The 23812-nt window shown below is 33.5% G+C and overlaps 1 protein-coding gene across 8 annotated transcripts in view; it reads right to left on the bottom strand.

The window, feature by feature from the left end:
• MLLT3 (MLLT3 super elongation complex subunit) overlaps positions 1–23812 on the bottom strand; it is a 300025-nt gene that overhangs the window by 61312 nt on the left and 214901 nt on the right. For 6 of the 8 annotated variants that reach the window (XM_007498060.3, XM_007498061.3, XM_056806666.1 and 3 more), the window contains one exon: positions 1450–1506. The exons of the other annotated variants lie outside the window; for them this stretch is intronic. In XM_007498060.3, the coding sequence (XP_007498122.1) occupies positions 1450–1506 (57 nt within the window). The remainder of the gene's footprint in view (positions 1–1449; positions 1507–23812) is intronic. 8 annotated transcript variants of the gene reach the window in all.

The following is a 23812-nucleotide window of genomic DNA, read 5'->3' as shown; positions in this document are numbered from 1 at the left end:
ACAAGAAGGAAGTCTATCTACCTAGCTGCTCTCTGAAAAATTTTATTGATAGGTTCCAGAGACCTCTGGTATAGGTACATCCTGGAAAATGAGGAAGGACTAAGATATCACTAACTTTCTGATACTTCATCATTGCCCCAGTCTTTTAGTAAATACTGTGCCTTAAAGACCTCTAGCAGCTTGCTGTATAGACCAGAGAATGAGATTATCTCCCCAGGCATATACAAGACAGATGAGAACAGAAACAGAAAGACTGTGCTACCCGAAGGTTTGTGGCTCTCTGGTTCCTCATTTCACATAGGCCACTTCAGAAATACCAGATGAAAAGATTATTGTAGCTCTGCTTTTAAAGATTGGCTACAGGAAACCTCAGAAAGCAAAAAAGGCTAGTATCTTTATCAAATAACAGCTGCTTCCCCTGGGCTTCACTGATCAATGTTTGATTGCAGTAATATGCCTTATTACTCCATGGAACAAATAAACAAGGTATTACTGTAAATTGATATGGATGGAATTAAAACTATTTTGAATTGGAGTTATTTGATGGAAAATTTCCAGCCCAATAAGAGGTTCATAATAAAAGAATTGCCTGGAACAAAGGGAACTCAGAGTTTACCAACAATTTAAATGATATAAGTGTAACATAATGATTCCACTAAAACCGAGTTATTTGTATGACTCTGAGGGTGTCAATTTAATTTCTCTGGGCGTCACCTCTTAAAATGGGATATGATGATCCAATGATACAGAATTGTATTTAGATGTACTAAATCAATTATCCTATTAATTAGATCTACATTTATAGGAATGCCAACTTCCTCAAAAGGAGAATGCCTCACTGATACTCTGTTGGTGGAACTGTGAACTGGTCCAATCATTCTGGAGAGCACTCTGGAATTATGCCCAAAGAGTTATGAAATTGTGTATCAGTTTTATTTTCTAAGATGATCAGGGAAAAAGGAAAAGAACTCAGAAAGTTCTAAAATATTTATAACAGTTTTCTTTGTGGAGGCAAAGCACTAGAAATTTAAGGGATGTCCACAAATTGGGAAGTGCTAAAGAAGTTGTGGCATATAATTGTTAAGGACTATTACTGAGCTGCAAGAAATCATGATCAGGTTAATTTAAAAAAAAACATAAGAAAAGTTACATGAAATTATAAAAAGTGAAACAAACAGAACCAAGAACGTCATACACAGCAACAAAATATTATTTGCAGAAAGACTTGTGTATGCCCAGTTCCAGAGGAAGAAATGATGAACATAAACAAAACAGAGTTAAGGATAGATAAATGGATAGAAAAATCTATTTGTCAAATGATGCCTTCTGATTTCAGAGAGAAAGGGGAAGGAGATATCTGGGAATTTTAATGTAACAAACAAAGGCATTAGAATGTGTCTATAGAAAATAATGAAATGCAATATAACATTGGAGGGAAAGATAGCCTACCTCTCTCATCTTCCAGTCAGGATTCTCCAAATCTTCTGAAAGGTCTGCAGGATGTCCCTGTCAATAATAAAAAAAAGTACCCAATCAAGAAAGTTGGGGACACTGAATGCAGCTTTAGCGCCAGAAGATATTCATTTGTAAATGATAGCAAGAAAATATTTCTATACTACATGCAAACTGAAAACTTCTGCAACCTCATATATTCTAATTTTTCCAGTTAACCAATATGAAATAATTTGTATTTTGAAAAAATAAAATAGAATTAAGCTATCTATACTTGGGGATTGTGCATTAGCGCACCAGATTTTCATAAAAGAAATGAGAATTGAATAATGGTGAGCTTGGAGACAACCTTCTAAAGTACTTCATATAAAATGTGTAGCTTTTTGCCAAAGAAAATAGAGGCAGATTTGATATTGCTCCATTTAAAAGGACAGAAAGGAAAATCTATCAATACATTTGGAGGTAGAAAGTAATTACTTTAAATAATGCATAAAGAAAAGAATGTTAATAAAACAAACTGCATATTTCGTTGGGCTATTTAACTAAAATTTCACAACACACTACAATAACCAAGAGATGTAATTTAGGCTGAAAATTAAATTCTTTTAAAATTAAAGTAGAATTCTTATAAACACAATGGTCAAGTAATCTAAATCATTGCTTATCCCAGTACACTCAACTCCATTGATTTTTTTGTACAAATATTGTCTCCTAGTTAAGAATTTTTAAAAAGTATAACACTACTTTTTTCTTACATTCTACAAATGTTTCAAGTATTTTGACAAATTGGTTACCACCACACAACTAGGGAAATAAAAAAGTCTCTCAAAATGAATAAATACAAGAGAACATATGCTTTCTTTATGACAATAGTAAGTCTAAATTAACAAACAATGATGAAATACAAGTCATAGTTTCTTTTATAGTAATGCTATTTAGAAATTCTATATAAGTTGATCAAGTAATCTTTAAAATGATATGATCTATTTAATTCAAGAAGTTCAAGGCATCAAATTAAATGTTTTTTAAACCAAAATTTAAGTCTCCATATATTTGCATCTAAAAAAACACAAATAATAACCCCTTTTCATTGAATTATAACTGAAAGTACTGTTTGCTGCAATTTCGTTCATAACTATCCAATAAAAACAAATTTCACCAGTTACTCGATGTATTTTTTTAACCCTCGTCTTTTGTCTTAGAATCAACACCAAATATTGGTTACAAGACAGAATAATAGTAATGACTAGACAGTTAGGATTAAGTGACTTGCCCAGGGTCACAGAACTGGGAAGTATCTGAGGCCATATTTGGACCCGGGAGCTCCCATTTGTAGGCTTGGCATTCTATTCATTGAGCCATATAGTTGGCCCTACTCAATCACTCTTAAACAATGACAACTGACAATAACATGTGCTACTCTGTAAATAATTCCTGAAAGAAGTCAAACAAATTTTCAAGATATTTAGGATAGAGTATCAGGACTTTCAACTTCTTTTCAAAAGGAGTAACTACTTCCTACTATTTTCATTAATTAAAAAGTGAAAAGACATAATATCTATGAATTAATAGAAACAGGTTCCATTGTCGACAGTTAGGGGGAAAAAAGGGTCTTTGCTGGTTCTAGATAATCTGAAGGCAAGTACAATGAAGAGTATATCTATTAGTCACACTCTAAAGTCCTAGGTTTCTATGCTGGAATTAATTTTATATGCATATACAAAGATAGATTTAAAATATTTTGAAAGGCAGCATTTGTTTTCCTTTAATAATCTGAAGACTGATTTTCAGTGTGATTGATTTTTCTTTGTAATCCTATGTATTTTATAGGTCTACAAATAATTTTTTTGTTAAGGGGAAGGATATACAGATTTCACCAGATAGTCAAAAGGGAACATGATTCTCCTGCTCCTCAAAAAAAAAAAAAAAAGTTAAGAATCTCTGTTCCAAGGCTATACTCACCAAATAATCCTGTTATCTGGGATTCAAGAGACACCTGGATTTGAATTCTGCCTCTAACATGTATTACTCCTTTCCCAGATACCATTCCTTCTACACCCTCACTTTTTTCCTTCTTTCACTGACAAGTCAAAACCTCTCCAAACCTGTTTCCATTTGTAAAATTGAGATATCATTAAAACTTCACATTATTATTGTGAAGATCAAATGAGTGTTTAAAAGACTAAAAAATGTTTAACTCAAAATGAAAATCAGCTCTTTATCTTACTAATAATTTTTACTCTTGAATAAAGTCACCAATACATCAAATTCTCTATTATAGATATTAATATTCTACATGTAGACAGTAAAAGACAAGGAATAATTTCATGGACAAACTTGAAATTTTTAAAAAAGTAATTCTATATTCAATCAATTGTAATTAAAGGAAATGTGTATAGATGTCATTAGTCAAAGAATTTCAGAAATAAAGGAGGCTGACTTTGAAAAGATATCCAGCTTATCCAACAATCTTAAGGCATGATCACACTTAACTCATTCTAGACAGATGAAAAATTTTTATTATTTTTAAAGATCTCCAGGAAAAGTTTCCATAATATTTCAGAATTACGTGGTTCAGTTTTTAAATACCCACAATGCTGAGAAATAATCTTATCTAAGTGAACTTTTACTACTTCCTCCCTTGCTGAAGCTTAAGGTTATTTTCCATCTCAATGGAACATTCTAATGAATCCTTTTGATTAGGTACGATGGCTTTCACACAAATTCAAAGGCAACACCATATATAATAAAGAGCATAGTTTGAGGTTTACCAAACCTATCTCTTCCTTATAACAAAGTGACCATAAGATGCAAATTTTTGTCCCATTTTTGGGGACAAAATTTTGAGGGAAAAAAAAATGGGGACAAAAATGTCCCATTTTTGACATGCTGTGTGAAAGTAGAAACAGCAGTTTTTTTCTTCCATAAAATAAGGATGCCTGATAGAGAATTTAGTAAAATACTGTATATAAAATGACCTATTATTAAGCTTCCTGACCAAACCACTACAGCATGTCACTAATTATCATATACATATTATGTCATATATAAATAGAAGATTCAATGTATGCTCTAGAAAATAAGAAAAATCCAGTTATAGAATGGAAAAGTTAGACAGTAGATGGGACAACTGAGATGGTTCATGGAGGTGGAACCAATATATGGTATTAATTCTAAGATATAAGGGAAGAGTTTTAAAAAATCATCATCATCATCATCATTAATAAGAATGGAATAATGAAAATTCTGTGGGTTACTAGTGAACATTAGAACTTATTTACTTGATCACTAATATTTATTAATATTATGTCTCCATTTACAATCTGCCCCTCTGCATATATATATATCTATGCACACAAACATACACATATCAATAGATATATTTCTATAAATATACACATATATATAAAATATGCATATTATCTTCAAGGAAGGGTTTTTGAATATAAGGTTTCATATAAACTCCCCTGGCTTTTAAAGCCTGTCATAACCTGGCCCTTCCTATGTTTCAAGTCCATAATCCTTATCCTCTGCAATCAAATAGCAATGGCCTCTGCTATTCCTCGAACAAGGAACATATTCTCTCAATTTTGAGAATATTTTCTAGCTGATCCCCATGTCTGGAATACTCTCCCTCATTTTTCCTCCTGGCTTTCCTGGTTTCTTTGGGTCAGGTAATGTCCCATCTTCTGGGACAGCCTGATGAAAATAGTGTGTGTGTGTGTGTGTGTGTGTGTGTGTGTGTGTGTGTGGTTGTGTGGTTGTGTAAAATGACTATAAGAATATAAATGAAATGTTATAGAACTTGGATGACAAAACTTAAAACCAGCAAAGAGGTGAGAAAATGTACATTCCCTCCCTGCATTGAAGAACTATAGCACAACTGATATAGAATTGTGCATTCACTGTTATACATGACCAAAATATTGTTTAATTTAGCTAAACTCATTCTAGTAACTTTTAAAATTTTTTGTTCAAGGAATGTCTTTCTGAATAAAGAGTAAAAGAAAAGATCATTCTGAACTGATGGGATTAAAACAATGAACAGAACTCAATAAATATTCTCTAAATGAATAGCACATTGGTGTGCATGCCTTCTCACAGCCCTTCCAATGTAGAGTATTCCCAATTCCTTGAAGATTTGCAAGGTATGAGACGAACTTCAAAGGCATTTTAAACTTCCTTTCTTTCTATGAGTGATTTGGAATATGTTTTCAAGTAGTTTTTTATAGTTGTAGAAGCAATTCTTCTTTTGAAAACTGTTTTCATTCTCATTCTTTATTTTTTATCTTATTCTTTATTCTTAGTCTTTTTCTTATAAAATAATTCTTTCTTTTATTTCTTATTTCTTATAAAGAATTCTTATTCTTTAAAAATATATTCCTAATTCTTTGAGAGCATCTTTATGTCATATACTTGTGTCAGACCTTTCTGGGACAAAGCAAAATTTTTCTGTGTTAACAAAAAAAATTTAAAATAAAATATAAGTCCAACAATTAAGGACTAGCTTAACAAACTATGGCATATGAATGTAATAGAATTTTACAATACTACAAGGTAGGATAACTGAATACACATAAACTTGAGACGTTCATCAATTATTATAAAGAATAAAAAGGAAAAAAGGAAAATACACAAGGACTAAAAAGTGTAAATTAAAAAAAAGTAAAAAAATTGGTAACAAAAATTCAACCAAATAAAATAGCCCAAGTTATTGTAGTATATGAAAATTTTAAGGACTTTTTTTATTGATAAAGAATAAACTATTTAGAAGAAAATGCAATTTTTAGTACAAACTAACAGCAAAGCAGATAAGTATTTGCTTTTTTTAAAAATTAACTACTTTAAATTAATTAAATTAAATTAAATTTGTTAAATTTAACTGAACTGAATCATTAAGTCTCTTCTTGGTTTACGTTATTCAAAAAGACTGAATTCAGGCATATTTAGGAGTATGTTGTACATCTTGCCTTTTAAAAAGACCAGTATCATCTATGCTTTATTAAAGAATTGATCTACTTCCGAGGATTCTCTGGGAAAATTGGGATATAATGCTAAACCCAGGAATAATAAATTGCATCTTCTTTGAAAGTGTCAGTCAATAGGAACAGATAAATACTAATTTTATTTTTTTTATAAATCCTACCTTCCACCTTAGAATCAATACTGTGTATTGGTTCTAAGGCAGAAGAGTGGTAAAGGCTAGGCAATGGGTTAAGTGACTTACCCAGGGTCACACAGCTAGGAAGTGTCTGAGGCCAGATTTGAACCTAGAACCTCCCATCTCTAGGCCTAGCTCTCAATACACTGAGCCACCCAGATGACCCCAATAAATACTCATTTTAGAGTAGAAATAATTCTGGTAACAAGAAAAAAAAACTGATACCCGTTATTTATGATATGCAAGGAATTAACATATTGATTGAATTTAAAATATCCTATTTTTCTTGACCAAAAGGTAATTTTAGGAAGCATGAAAGCATATTAAATTATTATTATTGATTAATAACTCATAGTTCTTGCAGAACTACAAATGATTTATAATTATTTAAATTAGTTATTTTTGTAAAAGTACTTGTTACTATCAGCAACTCAATGATCCAGGACAATTCTGAGGGACTTCTGACAAAGGATGCTATCTACCTACAGAAAAAGAACTGCTGGAGTCAGAATCCAGATGAAAAATATGGTTTTTCATTTGTTTATTTGGGTACATGTTTTGAGATTTTGGTTTGATAAGATTATTCATTTGCAAAAAAAATAAGGAAATATGTTTTTTCTTGGTAAGACATGTATAATCCAGAATGAATTATTTGCCAATTTTCAGGAATGGGGAGGGAAAAAGGACGGGAGATAATTTGGATCATATGACTGAAAACCTTATGTGGAAGTTTGTTATTAAATGTAATTGGTGAAAATATTAAATTTAAAATATTTTTTGAAATAAGTATTTCCCACAAGAAGGACAATCATTAGACTGTTATTACTGATTGCCCTGCTATTTCCTGAAAGAGGAAATTGACATAAAATTTCAGCCCAGGCATAAGGGTACAGGTTCAGATTCTGTAAGAAATTGTAATGATGATGATTATAATATTTATATAGTAAAAAATAACACATATCATGCTTTAAAGTTTGTATAACTCTTTTAAAATATTATGTAATTTTAGTATCCCAAAGATTCTGTGAAGAAGATGTTATTTCTATCCTCATTTTATAGAAGAAACTGAGAAATGGAGACTTGTCCAGGGGTACATGACTAATAAGGGTTTAAAAAAGTTTAAGTCAGGTATTCTTGACTTAAAGTTCCTATTCACTATGTCATCTGGTCCTTCAATAGAGAAAGAAGTAGAAATGAAAAAGAATATGTAGCTCCCTATCTATCACAAATTCAAGCATTTTCCCAACTACCACTCAACTACAACCAAAAAGTTGGGCTATTTATTTTTTCCTTAAGCACAATGAAGCAAGAAGTCCATGGCTCTAAAGGAGAAGCTGTGCATTTTGACAAGAATTATTTTCTTCTTCTACTGAACACTACATGCAGTGTGAATGCTTTCACAAACACCAGACTCAGGGTTGGATCCATGACAGCTTGTAGATAAAACTGGGGCTAATCAGTGGAGAATTAACTATAATTACTATTAATATTAATTCATGATGATAACTCATGAGGTTTATCATTCATCTTGCACTATTAAAATGAGCTTGGAGTGAAGGAGAATTGAGTGAAGGAGAATTAGAGTGAAGGAGATTAGGCTTCAAATTCCACAGTTGATACGGTTAGCTGTCTAACCATTGGCAAATAATCACTCCAAGTCTGAGAGTCTGATTTTCTTCCTCAAAAAAATAGAGATGATATGTACAGTATCTACCTACCATACAGAACTGTCAGGCTCAACTGAGATTATGTATATAAAATGCTTGAATATTTAAAAATACTTCTAATTCAACAACTCTTAAGTAAATAAAATATTAGTCACCAATACTTATTATATAATACTATAAAACTTTATAAAGTTTGTGAAGTGCTTTATGTTGATTATATTGAGTCTCATAAATAATCCTATGAGATAATATCTACAATTATTATTTCTCCTCTGTGCTATGTATTATAGATGTGAAGATAGAAATAAAACATTTCTTGACCTCAAAAGGCTTATGTTCTTCTGGAGAAAAATAATTTAAACAAAGAGAAATAAATGTAAAATACACAAAAAAATATGGAACTGTCTTCTTTTAGAGAGGGGAGATACCAACACAAGGAAAGATCAGGAAAGGCTTTATGTTGGAGCTGAGCCTTATCCTAGGGATTTTAAAAAGGAAAGGGGGGGGGGGGGAGATCACTTCAGATATGGAAGATAGCTTGTACAAAAGCAGAGAGTGAAGATAAAAATTCTGCTCTCTTATGAAGCTCCCTTATGAAGAATAAAACTAGTTCTTCCTTTTTCTGAGCTTAGAAAAGACAGGAGAATTGAACAGAGAAAGCATTGGGATAGTTTCTAGTTCTACTTAATAGTATGACCACATCTCTTTACCTTTCTGTTGCTTAGTGTGTATACAAATGGAATTACAAAAATACCCATAAGAATGGAATAAAGACTAGGATTTTAATTATGAATCTGCTCTCAATACTGGAGTGAAATCATTTAACTCTCCTGGATCTCAGTTTCTTCATCTTTAAAATGAAGGAATTGAATCAAACAATGATAATGATCTCTTCCAGGGAAAATGCTATGATCTTATAACCTATCTTAATCAAAATTGTGCTTTCTTTTATTCTTCTAGTTTAAGATAGGGAAAAGGGAAATGTTTAGAGAAATAGTAGTGGTAGTCTCTCGGTGACCGAGAATGACAATTGTCTTTGTGCATTATCATCTATTGATGTACCCTCATGTGGCTTTGAAGTCCAAAGACTGAGAAATATATTTAGATAAATATATCAATGACAAAGTGACATGGTATCTTCAAAGGACAAATTCTTCTAAATTTGTACAGGAGAAGAGAATCTCCTAAATAAATTATGTTCTGATGAAGCCATTTTTTAAATTTTATTCATTCAACAAACTTTTACAGGTACTTGCTATTTGATGGCTCTGGTCTAGATACAGTAATGAATGTTGTATCACACATAAGATCCCAGAAGTATGAGGGGAAAGGTAAAAAGAACTAAAGAGACCCTAACAAAGACAAAAGTTTCAAAGGTTACTGGTAATTACCTATTAAATTACTTATTAATATTGTTTTAGAATCTATCAGTACCATGGCCAGCGATTACGATATTCACAAGGTAACTGGTTCAGCACTTTAATAAAGGATAGCAATGCAACCCCTAAGCTAAACTGCTTTACTGATGTGATGATAGGAGGGGGTATAGTTACCAGAGATGCTTAAGGAGTCAGGAGAGCCTGCTACTGTTAGCAGCCTATAGACTGAGCAAGTTTCAATTATATTCTTAAGTGATCAGGTTTGTTCACAGAAAACAGGTAAGACTACTGCTTTGTCCAAGTTTCCTAAGAAGAAATTTCCATATGTGAGTCCCTCTTTGGTCCACTGCTTCAGACGTGTTTGGTGCTCATTTGGTAATGGATCAGAATAAAGGAAGATGTTATCATGAGAATATCTTTCTGATGCTACTAGAGATGAATTTCAAACACAGTGTTTTTTGAAAGCCAACACCACCAAACTACTTGTGTGTGTGTGTGTGTATGTGTGTGTGCATTTATGCATGTTCTACCTGGGAATGTCCTACAAGGGCATTTTTAGAAAGTAAAGACAAAGCCTTAACATATAAAGAGAGCAGATGGCTAACAGAAATTAGTCATTGTCTTTTCTAGGACATTTTACATGAGAGAAGACGGTTAAGCAATACATTCTACTGAAATAAACTTATCTTCTTTGTCTTCTCCTTCTGCCTAAAGCATCATACAAGAGATTTCAAATGGATAACAACTTTAAAGCTCTATGTGGACTTCTTTTTCATTATTATTATGTTAAACACTAAATGTTATCTCCACAAGGATCTTGCCTTGGCTTCATGCCCTGGCAGAATACAGGAATTTTTAGCTAATGAGGGCCTAGAGGTTTTACAAGACCACAGGAGTTTTCAAAATATTCTTACATATTCATAATAGCCAAATTAACAGATCTGATGCCAGATGTAAAGTGGCATTTTATGGGTAACTTTAAAAGGTACTAATGGGGTAACTTTTAAAGCAGCTTTAAAATATGTAGCTTTGAACTTAATACAAAATCATGTAGTCTTTTGATCTTTTGTTATGTGTACATTATTCAGCAGTGAACTGATCAGAAAAACTTGGCTTTCCCAATCCTCCCCGCTATCCCTGCCACCTAGAAGATTTGGGGCCTCCTTAACCCACTTTCAGCAAAAGAAATCTAGGAGGAATATTTCAACAATTCTTAAAAAATAATATCAAAAGTTTTCTCTTTGACTTTCTGATGAAGTCCACACCACATGCAGTGGCAGTAAAATAAACCTTCTTTATGAAGCATATTATATATGCCCACAGATGGAATTAAACACTTTTGCTGAACCTCTAATTCCATTGATCTTGGACAGCTGAAGAACAAACAATAACATAGCAAATAAGAATAATCAATTACACTTTTTAAAGAATTGACCAGAAGTCCCTAAGGGTAGGTAGTAGAAGATGGGGTAATCCCTTACCTTAAGTAACAGAAATTTCTAATAAAATATCAGCCAAAGGGGGAAGCTGGGTGGCTCAGTGGATTAAGAGCCAGGCCTAGAGATGGGAGGTCCTAGGTTCAAATCTGGCCTCAGACACTTCCCAGCTGTGTGACCCTGGGCAAGTCACTTGACCCCATTGCCTAGCCCTTACCACTCTTCTGCCTTGGAGCCAATACACAGTATTGACTCCAAGACAGAAGGTAAGGGTTTAAAAAAACTCAGCCAAATGATATATATGCACATATATGGACAAAGGATAACTGAAGATGTAGCCAGACATAAAATAGGCATAGGAGCACAAGTACATCTAGAACAAATACATGCAAAAAATGTGAAACATAAATTATATATCAATACATATAAATGAATATTTGTATAGTGCAAAGACATAAATTATCAGATTTTATAGTAAAAGTCCTATTATAAACCACTTCTCTGGTTTGAATTATATTGAATATATAAACCACTGGTTTAAATTATACTAAACCTCCAATTACATTGACAGAATACAAGTGCCATGGGTCACCATCACACTGAAAATCTACTCAACCTCTCAGAGGGTCCTCTGTTTACAGGTGGGAGAGACTGCAGAATCTACCTTGTCCATTATTTTCAATTTGGGGAAACAGAGGTCCAGGAATATTTGTGACTTACCAAAGGAGGAAGGGAGGGGCCCAACAGATGAACAGATGGACAGACAGATAGAAAGCAAAATGTGTACCCTAAACCCTATAGTTACACTTGGATTAATAACAATAATGTAAAATGAGGTTTTAACAAAGTATTCAGAAGTTAAAAGAAAACTTATCCCTAAATAAATCGAAGAGAGTTGTAATTTTTGTAAGGGATGGCCAATTAAGAAGATTGTATACAGCTTCCTCAAGGGCTACATGAAAAGAATAATATTTGAATAAAATCCTGGGAGTATAAAATGAAGAATTAGAGAAAAAATATAAGGATATTTTCTCCAGAATAGGGGTCAGTCAGCACAAGAATAATAGATTGCAACTACTGATATAGTTGGTCATGGTGGGAAATGAGATAAGCAGTCCACCCTAATTTAAAATTAGGTTTACACTAAATGATACACCACGTGATACATTCCAAATATCATTAACTACTGGACAAAATGAGTTGGCCACAAAAGGTTGACCATATTAAATATATTAAATGCTGGTTTAGAAAAGTTCTCAGTGTTGCAGAGAGGGGGGGAAATCATTGATTTATACTCTACATAAAGCCTAACAGTATGATACTAACCCAAAAAATGAGTTAGAGAAAAAAGTACAACCAATATGTGATTAGACTATGATTATGCTATTACTTCCATTTTCAACTGAATGGCTTATTTCTTTAACAGATGTCTGCAATATTCACAAGGTAATATAGCACACCAAAATAAAATCATATTGGGTATTACAAAGAGATGGAATATTCTTGTTCTTTTTTAATTGTGTTTACTTTCAAGCATAATTACTACTTGTTTTTAAAAACAGCCTTCTTTTAAAACACTAATTTTACAAAACACTGATCAATAAAAAAGTCAAGTGAAAAAAGTATGAGATGGAAACAAGGATTGAATATCATGCACAAAGTAACTGACACTTTATTTTAAGGTTTGCTAAGTACGAAGTCCTTTATAAACATTATCTCATTTCGTACATCACAAAAAGTTGTGGGATTATTATACCCACTTTGCAGATGAGGAAAATGAGACAAGAAAAGATAAGCAATTTACTTGTCACATATTTAATGTTGAAGGAAGAAACTAAACCAAAAGCTCCTTATTCCAGTTTCAACATTCTTTGCAACACAAAATACAAAACACTATATTTTGTTTACTGTCCCTAGACACTAACAATACTATTTCATATTTTGTTTCTCCCATATTTTACACATAGATATAGACACACACATATATAGTTTGTGTATGTATATATGTGAGTATTGTAATGATTAAAATTTATGGAATATGGCACTCTATGGCCTGGACACATGTTTCTTATCCTGTATTTTTTTAATCCTTAATCTTCAATAAACCTCTAAAAAAAATATAATACTCCTTGCAGAGAGAAACTAATTTCTACCTTGCCTCAGTCTCCCCATATTCCCTAAATTTTAATCTTTACAGTATACATCTATATGTTCATGCACATATATAATCATATACACAAACATTAACACACATATGTTTCTAATATCTACAACACTTCATAGAACAGACATTATGGGTAATTTCTCATATATCCATCTTTTATCATCAACATTTGGAACAAACATTTGTACATAGTATATGATAAATTTTGTTTAATTAGAATTTATAGAAACATCAATGAGTTTTAATAATAATTTGACCAAAAAATTAAACCTATTATTTTATGAACTGTTTTTTTATTGATATTGGGAATTCTCAGATGTGAAAGCTGCCTCTACCAAGGCATGTGAGCCCTATCTCTACAACTGTAAAAATTAAAATTAAATCTCAATAATAATTTTTATCTCCAAACAAAATCTCTTAATATATGAACCACGTGCAACTCCCAACATTCCCAAGTGAGCCAGAATAAAATGTAATTGGGAAAAACAAAACAAATAAAGATATAATAAAACATAGATAATAATACATTTTATAACAAAATCAGTATGTAGCCCTTAGGGATTCTTATATACAAGTTAGTGAAATCTCAATTCTTTTTGACATTGACACCATTGGTCTACAAGATGTTAAGTGCTTGCCTGCAGGATTAGAATGAGTCTTCCTACATTTGAGACTTGTTTTCTATCTATCAGACAACTAGCATTTACTAATCATGTATAATGTGCCAGGCACTGTGCTATATAATATGCTCTACTTTCTTTCATCTGTTATAATCTTACTTGAAATTTTTAACTATTCCTCCAGGGGCCTTCCAGTCTTCATGGTATCCAAATGGACATATTTTACCATTTCATTCAATCCACTTAATAGCTCATATAAAAGTTATTGGCATATCAATTTATTTCATGATTGCAAGGGCAGCAAAAACAAGAGGGCCATGTAAATTCATATTACGCTATTTCACCAGCCCCCATAAGGAAGCAGGGAAGCCAACATTTCTTTCGCTTCTAAAATCTTGTTATTGAAATTTTTCTCAATATGATTTATTCTTTAAGAGGACAGAAGCAAATACTTGAAATTTAAAATGGACTACGCCATTCTCTGACATTCTCAATAAAAGATTAATCTGCCCTTGAAGACTCTACAATCTACTAGGAAAGATGGTACATGATTATATTCATATTTATAAATTGCTCAGAGAAGATGGCTTATTTGTTCACTATATTACTCTTTATTTGTTGGTATTAAAAGGATTAAAGATTAAAATATTTTGCCAAGTATGTAAGTTAACACCTTATTTTTCCAAAACAAATCCTAAAATGCATGTAAAATATAGATTTTACCTCCTCTCCTTTGATGTAGGAATTGAATTCAATTAAGACAGTTTTCTAACCTGGGGGGTTTTCACCTGGAGTTCATTAACTTAAAAAAAATTGACAACCGTATTTTAATTAAATTGGTTTCCTTTGTTATCCTTTTCATTTCATTTTATACATGGAAAAGCATTATTATGAGAAGAGATGCATAGGTTTCATCAGCTTGTCAAAGGGGTTCAAAACACATACATACAGAATAAAAAGTGCTACTCCAACCATTTTTTTTCTTCAGCAGCTCTCAGGAATATTGGGGAAAAGATTCCAGTTTTGATAGAGGTTGAACCAGATAATTTCTGAGGCCATGCCAACTTAAGTTTCTATGATCCCTTTCTCCTTCATTTTTTTGGCTTCATGACAAAATTCATAAAAATTTATTCTCTGGTGTTTGTGGGGACTTTCAAGAACTTTTATTCCCTTATAACTTGGTCAGCTAATATATTACAACACAAAATCAGTGATGTCAGGGCATATTCTGGCTCCCCTATGTCTGAACCGTGACTCTGTGTGTGTGTGTGTGTGTGTGTGTAAAATATGTATGAGAAGACCACTCCAATTTTGCAAAGATAAGCACGATAATGCATATTGGTGAGACTATGCATTAATATAACCAATCTGGAAAGCAATTCTGAATGATACAAACAAAGAAACTATAAAACATCCATCCCTTCTGCCTCAGAGATTAGTGTTAGATACAAACCCCAAGGAGGTAGCTAAAAATTTAGGAAGGCTCCATATATTCAAAATATTTATAACAGCACTTTTTCTGCAGTAGCAAAGAACTTAAAGTAGGCAGGTAGGTGGCTCAGTGGATAGAAAACCAGGACTGGAGATGAGATCTCTGGAGTCTGGCTTTGGATACTTTCTAGCTCTGTGACCTTGGGCAAGTCACATAACCCCCTCTGTTTGGCTTTTATCAACCTTCTGCCTTGGAACCAATACACAGAATGGATTTTAAAATGTAAATTAAGCATTTTTTTAAACTGTCTATCTATCTTAGGGAAGGATTAAACAAAGCATGATATTGAAAAATTGCCATACTGTTAGAAATGATGAATATGATGAATGCAAAAAAGCATAAAAAGTTTCAAAGCAATTGATGCAAAATAATGTAAGCAGAAACAGGGGAAAATATAAACAATGGCTACAAAAATGTAAATGGAGAGAACAACTAAAAAATCATTCAAACTAAATAAAGCTTAAAAAGCTTGGGCCCCTTTGATCCAGCCATAGCACTGCTGGGTTTGTACCCCAAAGAGATAATAAGGAAAAAGGCTTGTACAAGAATATTCATAGCTGTGCTCTTTGTGCTGGCAAAAAAAATTGGAAAACGAGGGGATGCCCTTCAATTGGGGAATGGCTGAACAAACTGTGGTATGTGTTGGTGATGGAATACTATTGTGCTAAAAGGAATAATAAAGTGGAGGAATTCCACGGAGACTGGAACAACCTCCAGGAATTGATGCAGAGTGAGAGGAGCAGAACCAGGAGAATATTGTACACAGAGACGGATACACTGTGGCATAATCAAATGTAATGGACTTCTCTACTAGTAGCAATGCAGTGATCCTGAACAACTTGGAGAGATCTATGAGAAAGAACACTATCCACGTTCAGAGGAAACACTGTGGTAGTAGAAACACAGAAGAAAAACAACTGCTTGAATACATGGATGGAGGGGATATAGCTGGGGAGGTCGACTCTAAATGAACATCCTAATGCAAACACCAACAACATGGAAATAGGTTTTGATCAAGGACACAAGTAATACCCAATGAAATTGGGAAGAGTGGGATGAGAGGAGGGAGGGAAAGAATATGATTCTTGTTACCAAGGAATAATGTTCTAAATTGACTAAATAAATTAATTAAAAATAAAATAAAATATTCATTAAAAAAAGCTTGGGCTCAAAAAAAGGAATATGGGAAGGCAAGTCACCCCTTTGATAAAGTGGAGAACACTGGATATAACAGATTTTTCCTTGGGTTAATCACTTTTACTGAATTTTTTTTTACATTTTAATTTTTTTGTTATACTGGATGACCTAAAAGGGAGATACAAGGAGGAATGTTATATATATATATATATATATATATATATATATATATATATATATATGCATATTTCCCTTTCAAGTTCTAAGTCTATGATGTCATGATCCAAAGACAAACTTAAGTGAAAAACAATGGATCAGTTATATAACAGGAGCAGATAACAACAGATAGGCAACCTGACTGCTAAGTACCCTCAAGTTACTTTCAGAGCCAAAATACAATTTCTGCTATTTTGGGTGGATCCTTTATGGAAGATTTACAAAAAGACAGATGAAAAATATATAGAACTGAAAAGCATGAGGTGATATAATTTGTTTTCAGTAGAAGGAATGCCCACAGCTATGAAATCAAGGATTTTTCTTGGTATCAATTGAGAATTGGGCATAGGCTGAATATATATTGCAGCAGTCAGTACAATTTTATAAAGTGCCTACTATGTGGCACATCCTGGGCCCCCAAACACCAAAAGAGCAAAAAACAATCCCTACTCTCAAGGTATTCACAACTAATGGGAGAAATGACATAGAAATGAGATATTTACAGAATAAGTTGATGATAATGTAGACACAGTGCTTGGTAGACAGTTTGTCAAAAAATCTGGCCACAAAAGGGAAAGGAGTTATACGATTATATATATATATATATATATATGATACGAGATAACTTGTTTAGATAAAGTGAGGTCTTTTTGAGGATGAGGAAGACAGGAGCATATTTTTAGGCAGAGAAAGGTTGAAGATCAATCTATTGGAGAGCACAGGATGGATTAGGTTCACTTATCCTCCTAATTGAGGGACTTACCTTGGCATTCAAGAAAGGAAGAGATAGTATCAGAAGGCATCTGTGTGACATAAGATGAGGATGAGGACAAGAATTCTATTCCAATGGCCTCAATTTTATCAGCAAAATATGAGTCAAAGTTCTAAGCAGGCAAGAGCTTTGGGAGTTGTGGGGAAGGATAAAAACGATTTGGACAAGTTTTGGGGATGATGATAACAAGTTGTTTAGGGAGGTATAAAAGGATTGTTCTTTTTTTCACTTTTAATACTAAAAAACTAAGTTAACATTTTTTAAACCCTTACCTTCCACCTTAGAATTAATGTGTATTGGTTCTAAGAGGGGTAAGGGCTAAGCAGTGGGGGTTAAGTGACTTTCCCAGGATGATACAGCTAGGAAATGTCTGGGGTCAAATTTGAACCCAGGACCTCCCATCTCGAGGCCTGGCTCTTAACCCACTGAGCCACCCCGCTGCCCCCTAAATTAACATTTTTAAGTGACTCACATACTAAATTTGTAGAGTACTCCTCCCTGTACCTTTCCATTTAGGTGAGAAAAAAATATAGTCACAAATATTAAGTTTGGACACTTCCTCTGGTCAAAGTAAAAATGAAAAACAAAATATATCAGGTGCTTCCTGCTTAACTTGAATTAGATGATCATGGACATCCCTTCCAATACTGAGATTCTATCATTGTATTTAATTTCTATAGGGGGAATTAGAATTGATTAAGTGTCTACAATGTGTCAGGTACTATGCTAAGAACGTTGCAAATATCATGTTATTTGATCCTCACAATATCCCTGTGAGGTAGGTGTTATTTCTTGTTCATTTTAGGGCTGAAAAAAAAACTGATTTCAAGGATATAACTAACTTGGCCAAAGTCACAAAACTATTAAAATTTGTGAAGCTGATTTGAATTTACATTCCTGACTCCAGGTCCAGAATAGCTGCCTTTACAATGTCCTCAGGACATGAACTTTTACTCTCATGTTAGAGATGCATCAAACAGGGAGTGTGGACCTGGCTATACATAGGAGGTTGCCACTTGAGGCAGTTTAATGGACGTAAGAAAAACCAATTGATGTTATAGTTGACAGCTCTTAAAATCATGTAAAGATTTTGAATTGAACTTAAAAATTGCCTAGTTCAACACTGATTTTTAAATGGAGATAGTGAGACCTATAGAAGTAGTAACTCGTTTTTAGTCTGGTCTAGAAGGAACAGATGGCAAAATTAGTAGAAACGATTTCCTCCATGTCTAAATCTGGAATCTTACCCATTACATCAAAACATATACAAAAATTGGGACAATACACTGCTGGTGGAGTTATGAATTGATCCAACCATTCTGGAGGGCAATTTGGAACTATGCCCAAAGGGTGCTAGAAGACTGTTTGCCCTTTAATCCAGCCATAGCACTGCTGGGTTTGTATCCCAAAGAGATAATAAGGAAAAAGACTTGTACAAGAATATTCATAGCTGTGCTCTTTGTGGTGGCAAAAAATTGGCAAATGAGGGGATGCCCTTTGATTGGGGAATTGCTGAACAAATTGTGGTATCTGTTGGTAATGGCATACTATTGTGCTAAAAGGAATAATGAACTGGAGGGATTCCATGTGAACTGGAACAACCTCCAGGAAACAATGCAGAGTGAGAGAAGCAGAACCAGGAAAACACTATACACAGAGACTGATACATTGTGGCACAATCGAATGTAACTGACTTCTCCACTAGTGGCAATGCAATGACCTGGGACAATTATGAGAAAGAAAGCTATCCACATCCCGAGAAGAAACTGTGGGAACTGAAATACATTAGAAAAATATATGTTCGATCGCATAGTGTGATAGGGATGCGATTAGGATTTTTATGTTAAAAGATCACTCTATTGCAAATATGAATAACATGGAAATATATTTAAACAATGATACGTGTATAACCCAGCAGAATTGCTTGTCTGCTTTGGGAGGGGGGAGGAGAGAATAGGGGGCAGGGAGAATTATGAATCATGTGATCATGGAAAAATATTCTAAACAAAAATTTAAAAAAATACACAAGCATTTGATCTGTGATGTCAGCTGCCCAAGAGAAGTTATTTTAAACGCTACCTCGCTTAGGATTTGGCTACCATCATTTGGTGGCTCAATATTAGTGCTTTGGGCAAGGGGCTAAAGGACTAGGAAAGGTCTTCTGTCAAAAGGCTCTGAACATCTAACAATGACCCCATTTTCAAAAAACTTGTTTCCAGATCAATGAGTCATCATTAATATTGTATAACTTTCAGAAGTTTGTGGTTTCCAAATTTGGTCTCCAATCCTGGAGAAAAGAACATTTTGACCTTGTAAATCTCTAAGGAGGAAACAGGCCAAGTAAAATGGTAACATGTGCTAAAACCTAAGCCTGTAGGGCCTAAGAGGATTGGTGACTTATCAGCCAAACAAGGATGTGGGAGAAATGACAGGTCATTTTCATTTCCATCCCCCTCCAACTAACCTTTGTTTTTCAATGAAAATATGTGGCTTGAATATGGTTTTAATACAGGAAACAAAAGTACTGTGAATGACTTTCATGATTTTTTTTAAATTAAGGACCAAATGCCTTGGTTAAGATTTTGGAGCATGTGTTTTCTGCTGGTTCAAAAAACACAATTCATAGGAAAAGAAAGAAAAAAAATCTAAATTCTAAAACCTTATAAAGATCAAAGATCATCTTCATTCAAAATAATACCTAAATCTCATCATATGACTACTGTCTAGATATCCATTTTATAGATAAAACTATTCAGAAACATGGGGGGTGGGAAAGCCACAAAAAGAGGGAAAGATTTTTGCATGCAATCAATGTTTCATTGTGTTTTAAAATATATCACACCAGTTTTGATGTAGATTGTCACATGAAGAACTTGAAAAACTCCACTAGGATTTAAGTACAAAATAGGAATAAGCTGAATAAAAAAACATCAAACCATCTACAAATAAATGGCTTTGAACACAACATTTAGAAATAATACATTTATAAACAACAAATCTGCACATTAAAACAGGATACATGAACATGGATACAAGCACATAATCACAACTCCTAATTTTTTGTCTCTAAGAAACAACTAACAAGTCTTTTTGTTGAAAAGTCAATCCTAGGTTTCAGCAAAACACAATATAGAAATAACAACTCTGGGTAAAGTAGACTAGTATCTAAGTGAAGCAACTGAGGAGGTAAGACAGACAGTTTGTCTGGGAGTAAGATGTAACTATATAAAACATTTACATAATATACAATAATAGTAGATGGAATCCCTACTATATTCTTTTCTACATCCTTGCTAGGGGACCTCTTCATAGATAAAGCTGGATTATATAACAGAGTCCTGTTAGAACTTCTGTAACTAAATCTTTTTGGAAAGAATCCAAAATAGATTCACCCAACAATGACTTTAAATACTGGGGAAGCCCATTGTAGTAGAAACACTCAGAATCAGGAGAACTGTCCTCCTGTTTTGGCTTTCCCATGAATTAGCTGTGTAACCCTTGGATATGGTGCTGGGTATGCTCTTTGGGTCCCAATTCCTCAACTTGCAAAAAGAGAAGGTATAAATAGATGAAATCTAAAGTGCCTTCCAGCCCTAAGCCCGTGTTAGTGTTGGCTGATTATCTGATTTGTGGATTATTCGTGTAGCTTTACTCTTAATCCCGTGTCTTCCAATCATTCTGGCTGTGGTTATTCTATTGCCTTCTGAGCAGCTCTGTTAAGATAGTGGGTATGAAGAAGAGAGAAAGATAAAAAGGAAAAATTCAGGAATGCAAGGATGGTTCAATAGTAGGAAAACCATCCACATAATTTGACCATATTAACAAGCAAACTGACAAAAATCACATGATTATATCAATAGATACAGAAAAAGCCTTTGACAAAATACAACACTCATTCCTATTTGAAAACACTAGAAAGCATAGGAATAGAAGGGCCTTTCCTAAAACATAATAAACAGTATATATCTAAAACTGTCAACTAAAATCTTCATCAGGGGATAAACTAGATGCCTTCCCAATAAGATCAGGAGTGAACCAAGGATGCCCATTATCACCTCTATTATTTAACATGGCACTAGAAACACTAGCAGTAGAAATTAGAGAAGAAAAAGAAATTGAAGGTATTAAAATTGACAAGGAGACGACCAAGGTACCACTCTTTGCAGATGATTAGATGGTCTACTTAAAGAATTTGAGAGAATCAACCAAAAAGCTAGTGGAAATATTCAACAACTTTAGCAAACTTGTAGGATTCAAAAAAAAAACCCACATTAGTCATCAGCATTTCTATCTATCTCCAACCCATCTTAGCAGTAAGAATTAGAAAGAGAAATTCCATTTAAAATCACCCTAGACAATATAAAATACTTAGGAATCTATCTGCTGAGACAAACACAGGATTTATATGATCACAACTACAAAACACTCTCCACACAATTAAAACTAGATCTCATGGATAGGACAAGCTAACATAATAAAAATGACAATCCTACCCAAATTAATTTACTTATTTAGTGCCATACACATCAAACTACCAAAAAACTTTTTTACTGAATTAGAAAAAAACATAACAAAGTTCATTTGGAAAGAACAAAAGATAAGGATATCCAGGGAAATCATGGAAAAAATGTGAAGGAAGGTGGCTTTGCAGTCCCAGATCTCAAACTATATTATACTATACACACACACACACACACACACACACACACACACACACACACACACACGTATATAAAGTGGGAGTAAAACACCAAAGAAAAACAACTGCTTGAATACATGGGTCAAAGGGATATGATTGGGGATGTCGACTCTGAATGAACATCCTAATGCAAACACCAACAACCTGGAAATAGATTCTGATCAAGGACACATGTAATACCCAGTGGAATTGCTTGTTGGCTACAAGAAGGGTGGGGGGAAGGGAGGGAGGGAAAGAATATGATTCTTGTAACCAAGGAATAATGTTCTAAATTGCCTAAAAAAATAAAAAAACAACAAATGAATGAATGAATGAATGAATGAAAGAAGGTTAAGGAGATTTGAGTTGAGATAAGATTTAGATATTTATTAACTCTGTGATCCTGAACAAGTTACTTAATCTCCTTATGCCTCCATTTTCTCATCTGTAAAATGAGGATAGTTATACACCTACCTCCCAAGGTTGTGAGAATCTAATGAATTATATCTAAATTAAATATTAAGTTAATTTAAACAATATTTAACATTTATTTAATATGCTATTAATTCAATATTTAAATATAATATTTAAAATAATGGTTTGCACCCTTTAAAATATGGTATAAATGCTAGTTCTTATCATCATTATTATTATGAGGGATTCCAAGAGATAAAGGGGAGACAGAAGTGAATTCCAGGCAAGGAGGGACAGTTAATGCAAAGGTATGAGAACAGAAGATGAAGTGTCATGTGTGAGCAATAGCAAGAATTTTCATTTGGCTGGACTGTAGAGTATATGAAATGGGGTAATTAGGATAAGGTTGTAAATATAAGATGGGGCTAGAATATGAAGAGCATTAAAAACCAACTATGAAGGCTTCAATAAGAGAGAGAGAAAAAAGGAAAAAGTCTCCAGTTCTTAAAAAAGGTTTGGTGGATGAGGATGCAGAAATAGAGAGTTAATGGGAGGTTTGGGAATAACCTTAACTTTTTATTTACATATTCTATCTGGTACATCTTTAATAAGGCTAATGTCAAGTGATTTTATTATTAGAAGAGGAGAAAATGAAAAGTAACTGAAGTTTAAAAAGTACTGCATGAGAGACTTGAGGTTAAAATTAATCAGCTAAGGGAAGAACAGAGTGAGGAATAAGGGAGGCAGAGGGAGAGTTGGGAAGTTCTGAAGGGATTTTTCTTTAAGTACTCAAAATCAGATTCACTTAGAAGGTGACAGATTCCTATTAAATGACAATAGCTCCAAGGGCTACCAATTGGGGGGGGGGGGAGACCTGCAGCGGGCAGTAAATGGGAATTTTTAAAATTATTGTAAATTGTTTATTTGTTTTCTGAAGATTCAAAAATGGGCAAAACCAGAAATGCTACAACATACAAATGGCAACATGGTTTAATGGAAAACACACCAAAGTGGGGCTTGGGTTTCACTCTTGGTTCTTAACACTATGTGTATTAAGGAGCTGTGGGATCTTGGTCAAGTCAATTAACCTTTCAAAGCCATAGACAACTCTCTAAATCTCTGCCATAAAGCAGGTGGTTTTGTGGATTGGTAGAATTTCCTCACCTGGCGTTTTTTATTGGTGTGGAAGTTACAAGTCCCAACAAAACAAGCACACAAACAAAA

Source organism: Monodelphis domestica, chromosome 7 (assembly GCF_027887165.1).
Source record: "Monodelphis domestica isolate mMonDom1 chromosome 7, mMonDom1.pri, whole genome shotgun sequence".
NCBI classification, from domain to species: domain Eukaryota; kingdom Metazoa; phylum Chordata; class Mammalia; order Didelphimorphia; family Didelphidae; genus Monodelphis; species Monodelphis domestica.
The sequence above is the reverse complement of the archived record's forward strand: the minus strand, read 5'-3'. Positions and strand labels throughout refer to the sequence as shown.